Genomic DNA, 14,143 nt, shown 5'->3' on the forward strand with positions numbered 1-14,143 from the left:
CACAAAAAACCGTATTGCACTGTGTATTCTGACACTTTTCTATCAGAACCAGCATGAAAGTTTTTTGCATTTTGAACTACAGTAGCTCATCTGTTGGATCGGACCACACAGCCCAGCCTTCACATGGCTGCCCATGACCCTGTTGCTCTTTCACCACTGCAATAGATATTGACCACTGCAGACTAGGAACACCCTGCAAGAGATGTAGTTTTCAACATGCTCGGACCCAATCATCCAGCCATCAAACTCAAATCCTTACACTTGCCCATTTTTCCTGCTTGTAGCACATCAACTTTTAGGACAAAATGTTCTGTTGCTCCTTAATATGGGATGGAACAGTATCCCTAACAAGCGAAGAGATAGTCAGTGTTATGCCTGATGTATGTTTATAGATAGCCTTTTATATCCACATTTCTATTGCATAGCTATCTACCATCTACTTTATAAGCTCAAATTGCAGACCAAAAAACAAGAAGGAAAAAAAATCCCATTTGTTTTTCATTGGCAGATGTTATATGTTTCTTCCCCACTTGGAAAATTAGGTCAAGTATACAAATGCATTGTTTAATTTCTATGCATACCATTAAAACACTTTGCATGAAAGAGGATTTACACACGTGAATAAAGCATTTCAGCATCCAGTCTCGTGCTGATATTAAATCTACTATATATAATCTGAGCTTTTGTCCTAGAACTTATAGTGGATAACATGTTCTAAGTGTGTGCGTAATTCACGAATGTTTTCACTCAGAAAAACACAACACACAGATGCAGAACATCTGGAGCATCAGTACAGTTTAATATCACTGACCTCTGACAGCAGTTAAATTCTCAGCATATATGATGAAAGCTTTCAGACTGGGCATGTAAATATCCAGCATTCAAAGAGATCAATCATTTTCATGCCTTTTGAAACTCTTACACAATATACTTACTGAAAATGGTCACATGTCAAGTTACTTCTGTGTTGGTACTTAGGGTCATGCCTCCAGCTTTAATTTTTGTAATACTGACGGATGGCATGCATTAAACCACTGTTCTCTAATCTGTACACATGTGATGCATGGAGCCTAACTCTGGTAATATAAACTACATCAGATGTAAATATGAAGCACAGTTAGCACTTACATTGGGGTTGTAAAAAAGCCCAACTGAGTTATGGCACGTAACATTATGTAGGTTCAAAAACAAGTACTTTATATGTGTGCTTATATTTAATAATAGTCATATGAATGATATGAAGGTTTTTATATCTTCCCAATGATGAGTGTAAAAAGTATGGCTAAAAGTTCACTCTTTTATAGTTTCTAGTATTGTGATTTCAATTATTGTGACATATGTGATAAGCTTCTGATTGTTGGTGACAGACCATAAGGATGCCCAAAGGAATTTTAGGGCCATGCCTAATCACTAAGACTAAACCTGCCTCAGTGTAACCTGAACCATTTGTACTAGCTGCCAACAAATGACAATGATAAGCTTCCAGATGGGTCACATTTGTCATACCACATTTTTGAATGGGTTTGTGTTAACATAAAAGATTTAGCATCAAGATGAAACCATAAAAAAGATACATTTAAGGAATAAAGAGCAGCAGAAGACGAACATGTTGTATCACAAAACAATCAGGGAAGCAAACACAGCAAGAGAGTTCTTTCCAAAATAAAGGTCAAACATGGATTCAATCACTTATAGCTTCTGAATATGTGAAAAACACCTGCATGAAGAATCGTTCAAACCAAGTATTAAAAAGGGGAAGCTCTTTAAGTTTCATTATTTCTCCATAAAGTGTTACAGTTACACTGGATTTTTCTTTTCACATATTGCAGCTACTGTCTAGTGACAAAAAATAAACCCTAAATTATAAAATGCCAAATGAAAACACTGATTATTTATTTACACAAAAGAAAGTAAGCAAACTAAAACTATAGCCGACTATTTTACAAAATTAAAATGATAGCTGAAGCATTTAAATACATTTTATTTCAGATTCCATGTAATGATGATCATATGACTGAATGTTTCTGCCATGAACATTTCAGCTTGTTGTACAGGATTAGAGTACATAGCTCATATTTAGAACACGTTTTTGGCCATTTATCAAGATGCGATGTTGACAGAGAGAGCTACATGTAGAACTAGTTTGGCTCTGTTTCTGTACATGTCTCTGAAACGTGAGAGTCTGGAAAAAGGACTAGTGAACATGTAGATATGTTTATCACTAAGACGAAGAATATTTTGGATTAATCTTGTTGGGTTTGAAAGAATCTCAAGCATACCAAAGATACACTCAAATCATATATTTTTATTCCCTGAAAACAAACTTGTGGGTTTATACGGTATCTGGAGAGCTTGATATGTTTAACATAAATTGATAAAATTCCAGTTAAAACAAGCTGCCCTTTCCCCCCTGCTTAAAAAAAATAAATGAAAGGAAAGTCATGTATTTACCTGGGCGGAAAAGGAGATTTACCAAAAATAGAAAGGGAAACTTTGAATAAACTGAACAGTACTTGTATCACTACAAGAGCACCTGTTCTCAAGCTCCCCACTTCAGCTTTGGCCCTTTGGATTATTATTGATAATCTCTAGTGTGGTTTGCCAAGGCCAAAGGTTTGCTTTCAGTCCTGGTCCACTCTAAAACTGGGTCATGCCTTTAATCTCTCCATCTACAGTATACTGTAGGTTAGCAGCCTTTCATTTTCATAAACTGCAGAATGAATACACGGCACATTTTTTTCTGCTGGAGTAACTGTGGACTAAAATGATCATTAGCATCTGCACAATAAGCAGTTTATATATAATCTATTAACATTTTATTTCCATATTATGGATGAGTCCTGACTACATTAAAAATAAATAAATAAAAGAATTTTTAAATTAAAATGAGGGTTTAGCAGTGAAAAAATATCTAGGAAAACAGCATCAGTAAAAAAAAAAAAAGTAGTATTCACAACAGTATTAAACTAAAACCTAAAGTAATGTTAATATATGCAGAAAAATGCACAAAATATGGGTATGGTGTGCTTACCTAGTTTGTTGTTTTCAGGGAATGAAAATATATGATTCTTTGGTATGCTTGAGATCCTTTTAAACCCAAAATGTTTAATGAGGATAACAATGCAATCTGACAAAAAAAAAAAATCACAATGAATTAAACACTTTAAGCCCTGACAGGAGCCTACGGAGGAGTTCAAACTAAGCATTTGCTCTCTGATGCACTGCTCCATACTCTGCTTTTACTTTGCTGCCCCCAAGTGGTACAAATCAGATGGTAAACACTACATGTAAAAATAAACAGGTCTGTTTATTTGGCGTGCGTTTGCTTGGATACAGTTTAGAGACAAGACAAAACAAAAACAAAACAAAACACAAGCATCTATCTCAAACAGTGGGTCAACTGTAGTAGTGAGTATCCAGCTGTTATATACTTATACAACCACATCTGTAGATGTGTTCTGGACCTTTTTGCCAGCATACACGTAACAATAATAAGAATAGCAATGTTTACCAGCACCCCACAGACAATGTGAAAGTACATTGTACACAGTACTGCATTATGATTCCATGCAAGTTCTTTGAAAATCGACCGGCTCTGTGAAATTGAGGCAATACTAACTAAATACACACACCTGCTTTTGTGACATGCTTGAATAACAGGAAATAAATAGCTTATGAAAGCTACAGCATCTGCAAAAAGCCTTTTTTGCTGTGCTCTGTTGTTTCTTGCAGTGTAAAGGTCAGCACTGCTCTTCAAAGTAGCAAGATAGGATGCTAATAAAACGAGCTGCTTAACCTACCCCTACCAAATATAGCTATACAGTAATCAAACCAGTGCAGCAGGATATACACAGGAGTACATCTGCAAAGTCTCACCTGTAAGAAATGAATTATTTTACACTGCAACAATCGAAAGCAAAGAGTGCTTTCTCGTTTTTCTTTGTTTGAATTATTTTCTTGTGGTCTACAGCAGAAGAATAGGCTCAGCTCATTCATTGGGAGTGACTGGGACAAGGACAAGATTAGAAATGAATATATCACAGGGACAGTTCAGGTTGAGTGGTATGAAGACAAAGAGAAGGGATGCTGTGATGGTTTGGACATGTACAGAGAAGGGATAAAGGATACGTTGGACAAAGGATGTTAAAAATGGAGCTGTCAGGCAGGAGGAAATGAGGAAGACCACAGAGAAGATTCATGCATACTGAAGGAGGACATGAAGGAGACTGGTGTCACAGAGGAGGATAAGATAGGGTGAAATGGTGGCAGATGATCCGGTGTGGTGAGCAGCTTAGTCATGTCATGACCACATTGACTGCAACTTAAAGACAAACATCAACAAAGTACATTTATTTATACATTAAATTTTTTAGGAGCTATTTCAGTACACAATAAGTTTTACTATAGCCCACTTTAGCATGAATGATTCGCGCAGCGCCACGAGGCTTTACCTCTGACAGGAGGTTATGTTAATAGGAAAGGTTCGTTGGAATCACGTGACCTTGCCAACCAACACAGGCTGTCCGGGCGAGAGTTAGGGGTGCTGTGAAGCGTGGCCAGCTCGCTCTTCGTGTCGTGGTGTCCAGCACGAGAGAAAAGTTGGAGAAAAAGTTTTGTAAGAGGAAATACTACGCTTTAACTATATTTAGGCAACACCGTGCTTAATTACTTTTATGCGGTTTATCGTTTCCTCTCTTTTTGCTTTACTTTTTTAAATCAGTCAGATTTCATTTAAAAAAGGATATATATACATATGCTTTCGCACTGGTCACTCTTTTTAGTCTTCGTATATCAATGTTTCTGTACGAAGCCTCTGTGCTACATCTGGTGGAGGAGAGCAGCCCGAAACCGGGGATAGTACAATGAAGCCGTGCGTCCATCTCCGAGACAAAGCAGCAGGATGCTACGAAAGGACGGTATTTCTCACAAATCAGGGACATTTCACTTGAACTCACCAAGAGGCCAAACAAAGGTTTGTAAGACACACCATCTGAACATCCCCGCTTCTCATTTTAGTGGCTGCAAATCGCGAAATGGTTAAACAGCGCATATGCAGAGCCGTCGAATCGCACGGGCTTGTAAACATCCTCTTCCTTTTGCTAAAAAGGATGTTGAATTGAGTTTGCTAACCTATTGTTTCAACCTCAAATGCGCGGTTTGTTTTCTGTGATGACAGCAGAAATATGCTGCAATAAGCTGCATTTCCGTTTAGCCCACTTTCCATTACACATATCAATTTCTTATTTAAATAAATCGAATATATGAAGGAATAATGCTTTGATTCCTGCTCATTATATACTGTATTAATACTGTGCAGAAGTATGCAGTAGTCTGTATTTATTCTGGATCAGTAGATGGTACAAATTACACTGAATTAAAATCCCCCTCCCCCATGAACGACTGCCAGTGCCATAGTGTTGAGCACACCACACATAGAGGGGTGCAAGTGTGAAACAGTGGTAAACAGTGAAATTAAAGTCAGTCAGTTACATAGAAATAATAACACCTGTGCAAACTATAATGGCTCTCAGTATTTGCCTATAGCACCTTATTGTTTACACTTGCACTCCTGCAGGAACAGCAAATCTTTCAGTGAGACTTTTTGGCTTTTAACATCTCCATGAGATGCTGCTCGGAGGCTTTGAAGGCAGCCATTAATGTAATTTGTAGTGAGATGATAAACAGAGTGATGTGTGTTTCTGCCTGAGCAGATAGTCAGATTTGCCAAACGCTCCAGTGACTCTTGAATATGTAAAAGTGCTCATCTCAAGCGCTTCAGCCTGACAGTTTGACGGCTTTGCCGTATTAAACTAAGATAATTGGGGGATATTTACTCACGGAGCACACAATCATTTCACAAACTACTTGAAAATTGTATTTTTTCCTTTAATTATATGCTTTGTAGAAATTATTCACTCTCCTGACAGGACCAAATGGCATGTGCGTGCGTGTCTACATTTCTTTCTCAGCAACACGGAAACGGCATTATTCAGAGTTAAGAAATTTGTTGTGCTGAATGATTTCAATTAAAATTCATTGTCAATATGGTTAACTTGTTTTCAGAGGAGCACTATGACACCAGTGTGGTATGTCTTCCTAACTGGTTTTCCTTGTTATCCATGCCAGCACAGCTCAATATTCCCAAAGCATGGAAGGATTACTACTTTAGCTAATGACACTGAATAGAATTGGAAAATATCATGCTCCGACTTACCCAGCTGTCTATGCTGATAAATTTAAAAAAAAAAATTGAGAGTTAGAATTGAAGATTACTGAACTGAAAACCTGCTGAGGCTTGTGTCTTAAAGGTTACTCCACGGCATGGGAAAGCTTTTGGTTTCTAAGAATGACATGCTGGTGATAAGATGATGATAAGATGACCCAATTCATCAACAGAGACAGTTATAATATGTGTAAAGCTCTACTCAGTTTCCCACGATGTCTTGTATTTGGCTTAATGCTGAATTAAGTGTTAAAGGACTACTTTGCAGTCAGACTGTTTTAGCCCCTGTACCTCCTGTTTTTGTCCCCCCCCCCCCTTTTTTTTTTAGCCTTTATTTGACACATGCAGAGTGAGACAGATTTGAACCCAGGCCTCGGCTGTAGGTCTCTGTTGCCTGTTCCAACATTTGTCTTTGAACTTATGCCATTCTCCAATCCTGGTGAAAACCAATAGTGTCATTTTCTGTTGCTCTAAGAAATAAGACAAACAAATTTGTAAAAGCTGTTGCTGTTGCACAAGCACCTCAATATAGTTGAAATGTCAGAGCAGCACAAATGCAACCACATATTGGTTAGAGATTAAAAATAGACTGGTTATGTTTCGGTTTGTCTTTAAGCACTAAGGAAGCTCTGTGACAAATAGCACAAGAACTAAGATCCTATTTTTATTTGTCTTTTTTTTTTCTTTCTTTAGAATGAAGCCTCTGCATGACAAGCTATGACCCAAAGAACAGCACTGTAGAGCTCACATTGCAAAGGGAAGACTTAAGAATGAAGACCAAGTATGCAATCGTCTTTATCTGTATTGTGGCCCTGGTCATCATTGAAAAGGAAAGCAACATCCTCTCTAGGTAAGAGTATGGAGAAGAGTGTGTAATAATCTGCTAAATTTTATATTATATTTGTGCAAATCTGAGGAAAGCTAAAGGGATCTTGTACTTTTTGGGAGGTGTGTTTCCTTTCTTACCAATAAAAATACATATTAAGACCCAGCAGTCTACCTTAGCTTAGCTTGCCTTGATGTAAAGACTTCAGATGTGGTGTTGCCCTGCCCAGATGTGCTTTCCAAGATGTTTCTGTGCTTCAGATGAATGCACCTTCTTGATTTAACAATCATAAGAACAATAATCTTAACCCTAAAGCAGCATAAAGCCGGGGAGGATATAATTCTCAGGTGTGAGTTGTCTCACAGGGAGAGTTTCAAGCCTTTATCATATTAAGCTTTTGTTTCCATGCTGAAGGTTTTTTTGAGAAAACTGTGTTAAGATAATTATGAAAAGATAGATAAGATAGATAAGAAACCCTATCTAAAAAAGATAAAATGGTACAGTGTCAAGATGTGTAGAGAGTAAGGAGCCAAAAGCAGGACTCAAGGTTGTCAAAATAAAAAAAATGAAACATTTTTTAGGTCAAAGGGAAGAAAACTGAATTCAAACAGGGATCACGCCAGAGTAGATGCAGGGACACTTTCAGCTGGAATCAAACCAGTGATCTGAGGCTTGCCAAGAAAATGTATTAGCCACTTCACTGTGAAGGCACACACACAAAAGAAGGACAAATAGACAGAAATATAAAAATATACACTGTAAGCGCTGGTAGGCCAGAGGAGGCAGACTTGAGGACAAGACACTGCTGAACATAATTAACTCAGATTGAATGTCGTGATGCATGCTCAATCATCCAGGTAAGTAAATTCCAAAAGGTTGAGTCTGTTCATCTGGACGTAGCGTTTTCAGTGGGAGAAACGTTTTGGCACTCATCCAAGTGACTTCTTTAGTCTCAGCGGACTGCAGGTGTCCCCAACCTTATAAACAATACATTTGCACAATGACTGAAACCAGCACCACTGACGAACAGTGGGCTGTGAGGTTAGTTCATTGATCATTAATATGCAAACTGTCATGACCATTGATCAACAACCCCATTGATCAGCGGCCATTGATCAATGGCCATGAGTACCATTCACAGATAGTTGGGGAATGGCTGCAATCACAGCATTGTAAGATGGTGAAAGATCTATCCTTAGGCCGCCTCCTCGATTCAGAGATGGTCTTCTCTGAATCGGTCATCTATGAATCAAGTTGGGGGCCAAAGGGTAGATCTTTAGGTAGGTTTGCTTGGATTAGCAGTTGTAAATATTTTGTGTTATTGTACTGTTGTGTGTTTTAGTCATGTTTTTGTGAAGGAAATTTATAATTTCTTTTGTTTTAATTTGTTATGTACTTTTATTTTGAAAGGACTGGGTTGTAGTTGTACCATGCTTTGGAAGGTGGCCTCATGTGTCAGTGTCACTGATAACTGATCGGGGTTCTGCCTTCCTGTAGGCTATATACAGATATATATCTTTTTACCTTATAAAAATCCTCTGTGCCTCAAAAGTGCTTTCACCCTTGCTGGTTGTTTTAGTTATAACTCAGACATAAATGCAACTATCAGCTAAATAAAATATATAAAAAAAAAGAATAAAATGTAACACCTTATGGTTTGCCAATGGATATTTTATAATGAAGTCTATTTATCTTGTCAGGGTCTCTGACAGATTGATCCAGAGGCAGATTCCGCAGCAGCAGGATTTCAGCAACATAACACAAAAGGGCTCCCTGATGGCACTCAAAATGCTGCTGTCGCGACTCTCTGGTACAAAGAGGGATAACTCAAATTTCTCAGAGGAAGAAGAGGAGGAAGAACTAGATGATTTGGGGACATACAGCTACGCCGGTGGCCGTAAGCACGTATTACTCTTGGCCACCACACGGACAGGTTCCTCATTTGTGGGGGAATTTTTTAACCAGCACGGGGAGAACATGTTCTATCTGTTTGAGCCACTGTGGCATGTCGAGCGCATGCTGACCCCGGCTGCAGAGGCAAACAATGGGACAGTGTTGTCGGGAATTTACCGAGATGTACTCCAGGGGCTTTTCCTGTGTGATTTCTCACCTCTTGAGAAGTTCATCTCTCCCCCACCTCAGGACCATGTCACCCCATCTCTTTTCCGCAGAGAGTCTAGTTTATCACTCTGTGAAGAACGGGTCTGCAGTCCTGTAATCAGAGATGTTTTTGAGAGGTATTGTATAAGTTACAAATCCCTGTGCTGCTAATCAAGCCTGTAATCTTTATTTATGCAGCTGCAAAAGGAAGGCCTGATGGTCATGACACTACTTTAACACTAAGCTATCGTCTGTGTGCCTTATTAATAATATTCCCAATGTTCTTCTGCATGACAACAGAGAAAAAATATTAATTTAGTATATGCATGAAATATTAATATTCCCACTATTCAGTTTTGTAAAATGCTTTTTATCATTTAAAAACGTTATGGTCTTGTTTTAGGTATCACTGTAAGAGTCGTCGCTGTGGGCCACTGAACCTAACTCTTGCATCTGAATCCTGCCTTTCCAAACAACACCATGCCATTAAGACTGTTCGTGTGCATCAGCTGGACACACTGCAGCCTTTGGTAGAGGACCCTCGCTTGGATATCAAAGTTATCCAGCTAGTTCGAGATCCAAGAGCTATCTTAGCATCGCGCATGGTGGCGTTCTCTTCAAAATATCACACGTGGAAGGCCTGGGCGCAGAACGGCCAGGTGCCCGAAGATGATGAGGAGGTGAAGAGGCTCAAAGGAAACTGTGATCACATTAGGATGTCTGCAGAGGTTGGACTGAGCCAACCTCACTGGCTCAGGAACCGCTACATGCTGGTCCGCTATGAGGATATCGCCCTCTACCCTATGCAAAAGGCAGAGGAGATGTACAAGTTTGCAGGGATACCATTTAGTTCCCTGGCCAGGGAGTGGATACTGAGGAACACCCAGACCACACAGAAAGCCAGCGGGATTTACTCCACTCAGAAGAACTCATCACAGCAGGCAGAGAAATGGAGATTTACAATTCCCTTTACATTGGCTCAGGTAGTTCAGAGAGTGTGTGGACCCACCATGAAGCTGTTCGGGTACAGATTTGTGAATGATGAAACGACACTGACCAACAAGTCCATTAGTTTGCTTGAGGATAGATTATTTAATTAATCAGGAGGTCAACATACAGCTGTGAAACTGCACAATACTGCATGGCATGCAGTGCATGTGAGCCAGCAGAAGCAATTACTGTTCAGATCAAAACTGTTAAACAAAGGTGCCATAAAAATACAAACAAAGGTGCCTCACATGTAGGCCATACAGTAAGATGCTCGCCAATGATGTGCCTCATTGAAATAATGAAAAACTACTTGATAAAGGGAAGTATTTATTTGCATACTGTGTTCACTGAGTAGCCTGAAGATTAAACTTTGTTTCATTCTCTTTATTTCATTTAGAAATGAAACAAGCATTGATATCAAGGCCAAATGTGACAGATTATTGTGTAGGATTTTTGTTAAATCTTCATGGTTGAATTTCATGTTACAAACTTAAAGTGAAAGTTATGTGCATATGTTATCTAAGGGAAATTTTGTCTTAGAGGATCCTAAGACCTTTTCTTAATAACACCCAGTTTGGCTGGTTTCATGTTTTTATACATCAGCATTAGTCTAGGCATTTGCTAGAGTTATGTTCGAGTAGACATGATGTGCTGTGATAGAGTTTTACAAATCTTACTCAGGAAAAGTATGTTGTGTCTCGATGACAAGCATTGATATTTTCTCAACAGTGTGCCGTGTAAGAGAATAGGTTCTTCTTTTGAAAACTCTGAGATTAGAGAAGATAAATTAAGATTTATTTATCAATTTAAAGATGATATATGAGAAGTAGTAACACTCATATATCTATATGAAATATCTACTCAACTATTTTTTATTTTATTTTTTTTATTTCTAGCCAGCAGCCTTAACTGCATCTGTATTAAAGTATTTCTCACTTCTCTAAATGTCCAAGTAGGTTTTGTTTAATTTTGTTGCTTGCGTGAGAGCTGATCTGTTCTTATGTTGGTCATTAAATGTAAGGTTTTTTTTGTTTTCTTTTAAATCACACAACAACTCAAAGTAATAAAATCACCCAAAAATATTAAGACCTGCAGAATCCACCCTGTAAAGATGTGTTGTGTTTTGATATGACCTGTGTAGGTTCACTCACTGGCCAATTCATTTGGCACACTTGTTCAGCTGCTTGTTAACACAAATATCTAATCGACCATTCACATGGCAGCAACTTGATGCATTTAGTTATGTATGCTGAAGTTCAAATTGAGCATCTGAATGGGGAAGAACGGTGATTTAAGTGACTTTCATGCTGTTGGTGCTGATATGCTGGTCTAAGTATTTCAGAAACTGATCTGGGATTTTTCCAATAACCATCTCTAGGATTGAGGGGAAATGATCTGAAAAAGAGAAAATATCCAGTAAGCTGCAGTTCTCTGGAAGAAAATTCCTTGTTGATGCCAGAGGCCAGAGGGGAATGGCTGACAGGCAGATAGGAAAGCAGTAGTAACTCAAACACTCATTGAAGCCAAGCTATGCAGAAGAGCATGTGGAAAACCCATCGAATCTTTAAGCAGATGGGTCAAAACAGTGGAAAACCACATCTGATGCCAATCCTGTCAGCTACAAACAGGAAACTCAGGCTATGGGGCAAAAAATATTTTAAAATGATGTTATCTGATCTTATGAATCTAAATTTGTGCTGTGACATTTGGGTGGTAGGGTCAGAATTTGGCATAAACAACCTGAAAGCATAAATTCATTCTGCCTCATGTCAATGGGTCAGCCTGGTGGTGGCAGTTTAATGGTGTGGGGGATAGTGTTTTAGCATGCTTTAGACCTGTTAGTACCAGCTGAGTATTGTTTAAACACCACAGGCTTCCTTGAATATTGTTGCTGATCACGAGCATTATTGATAACCATCTTCCATGTGTCCATCCTCTGATGGCTGTTTCCAGCACAGAAGGACCATGTAATAAAGTTCAAATCATCTTAAAACTGGTTTCTTTAACATGTCACTGTCCTCAAATGGCTTCTAAAGCCACCAGATTTCAATCCACTGCTTTTGGTATGCTGTGGAATGTGAGAGTCACATCACAGATGTGAAATCTGCAACAACTATGAGATGCTATCAGTGCAATATGAATCATAATTTCTGAGGAATGCTTTCAGCATCCGGTTGAATCTATAACACATTGAACTAAAGCAGTTTCAAGTAGGGCTGTGCGATATGACCAAAATCTCATATCCCAATATAAGAATTCTATCGTCCCAATAACGATATAAATCACAAAAATGTAACATTTTCTGTAAATTCTGTGACTCTCGGGCAGCTGGACTTGCGTGAAGTGTTTCCAGCTGCGCGTCGCGTACCTGGAGTCGAGTGTTTTAACTGATGCATGAAACGATACATTTTTAGACATAAGTTGTAACGGCCGCCGTTTTCTTTGTGAGTATTTATTACACAACGTGCTGCGGGGAAAAGCCTGTTCTAACGTTTGAGTCTAAGGTTTGTTTTTTTTTTTAGCACCTGGCGGCTCTTTCTTACTTCTCATCCGTAAATAATCTGCTCTTTCACGTGATTCAGTTTTGAAAAGTCTTAACAGGATCTTGAGCTCTATTGTGAAAGGTTTATGTGGAACATAAACAAGCGGACACGCGATGGCGTTACCGTCGTTGTTGCTAACGACAGGCGCTTGTCCGTCTGTAGTGTGGTTATAGTAAATATAAGAAAAAGAGAGAACTTTAAGAAATGAATATAGCCACTACAGTGACCATCAAAACGATGAAAAAATATTGCCGTAAACAGTTTATTTTGTGACACCACGAAACAAACGATAGCATAAATTGAAACGATAGACGTTTTTATATCGTCATCCGATATATATCGTTATATCGAACAGCCCTAGTTTCAAGTAATAGCAAGATATACCTAATGAAGTGGCTGATGAGTGTATACAGCCTATGACTTTAAGTGAAACCCAGGTGGTGCTGGCTTAACTGTCAGTCTTGATAAAATATGAAGTTAAGCACTGTGACTTCAGATAAATGGCAATATTGTGCTCAGTTTCACTGTGGCTTCATTGAAGCAGCTGTGAAAGGCATATGTTTCAGAATTTCACGGAGCTTCACTTACCTTCATTTTAAAAACATATGAATTCATATATATGTGTGACATACTGAAGCCAGAACAACCAATTTTGTAGCTCAAACAGTGGGTGTAGTCACAGTGCAACATAGTATGCATTTAACTAATGCAGCTATTCAGAGTGGGAATACATGCAGTTCCTTTTTTTTGGTGGGGAGGAATACAGATGTGCAGTTTCTCCCTGTTTATGGATGATTGCAAAAAGGTTAATAAGGAACAGAGGCTATTGCCAACATAACTTCAAAGTTTTTGTTGTGGCAAAAAAAAAAAACAAAGAAAATCAGAAAAAGTTTGAGTCTAAGTCAATTCACCAAAGGAAATCTGTTCTTAAGCCTTACTTTGGCTAATTTAGTTAGTTGCACATTTTAGTTCTTTGAATACTGAAATACTAAAATTGTTCTTTTTTACAGCTCAGATGTAGTTCTTTCAAATGCACAGTCTGCCATTGAAGTGCTAATTTAAGGGGGCATATAAATATTTGAATTTCAAGAAATGATTTGGTGCTCAGGGGAATCAGGTATTAAGTTGGCATTTTTGTAAATTAAATCTGACTTAAGCACAAACCTCTGGTTATCAGCAATGTAACAAAGTAAAATAACGTCTGCGTTCTATTTAGATACATTTTACTGAATTAACCAAACAGTGGAAAACTTGACAAACCTTGACTTGACAGAACGATAGAGCAGTAAGTTGTACAGAATGCAATTGGTAAGCAAACACTGGCACTATGTTTACTATAGTCATTGCTTTGATATCCAACTATCCGATCAGCTTATTTTGCTTGGAATGGAAGCAGTTTGAGAATGAAATGGCCAAAATGCAAATTTCTGTGGAATTGTTGATGTAGTTCAGCTGCATATT

The 14,143-nt window shown here is 38.4% G+C and overlaps 1 protein-coding gene across 1 annotated transcript; it reads left to right on the forward strand.

Moving 5' to 3' along the window:
• The first annotated feature begins 4,501 nt into the window (after positions 1-4,501).
• Positions 4,502-11,364, forward strand: chst3a (carbohydrate (chondroitin 6) sulfotransferase 3a). Its single transcript, XM_026191028.1, has 5 exons — positions 4,502-4,615; positions 4,811-4,972; positions 6,917-7,073; positions 8,750-9,286; positions 9,553-11,364. Exons 3-5 carry the CDS (start codon positions 6,931-6,933, stop codon positions 10,247-10,249), a joined length of 1,377 nt encoding a protein of 458 aa, XP_026046813.1. The 5' UTR covers positions 4,502-4,615; positions 4,811-4,972; positions 6,917-6,930; the 3' UTR covers positions 10,250-11,364.
• Positions 11,365-14,143: the final 2,779 nt, after the last annotated feature.

Source organism: Astatotilapia calliptera, chromosome 13 (assembly GCF_900246225.1).
Source record: "Astatotilapia calliptera chromosome 13, fAstCal1.2, whole genome shotgun sequence".
Lineage (NCBI taxonomy): Eukaryota > Metazoa > Chordata > Actinopteri > Cichliformes > Cichlidae > Astatotilapia > Astatotilapia calliptera.

Coding starts and splice junctions, on each gene's coding strand:
- chst3a (XM_026191028.1), top strand. CDS start 6,931: ATGACAAGCTATGACCCAAAGAACAGCACTGTAGAGCTCACATTGCAA. Junction 7,074..8,749: donor GAAAGCAACATCCTCTCTAG/GTAAGAGTATGG, acceptor TTATCTTGTCAG/GGTCTCTGACAGATTGATCC. Junction 9,287..9,552: donor ATCAGAGATGTTTTTGAGAG/GTATTGTATAAG, acceptor GTCTTGTTTTAG/GTATCACTGTAAGAGTCGTC.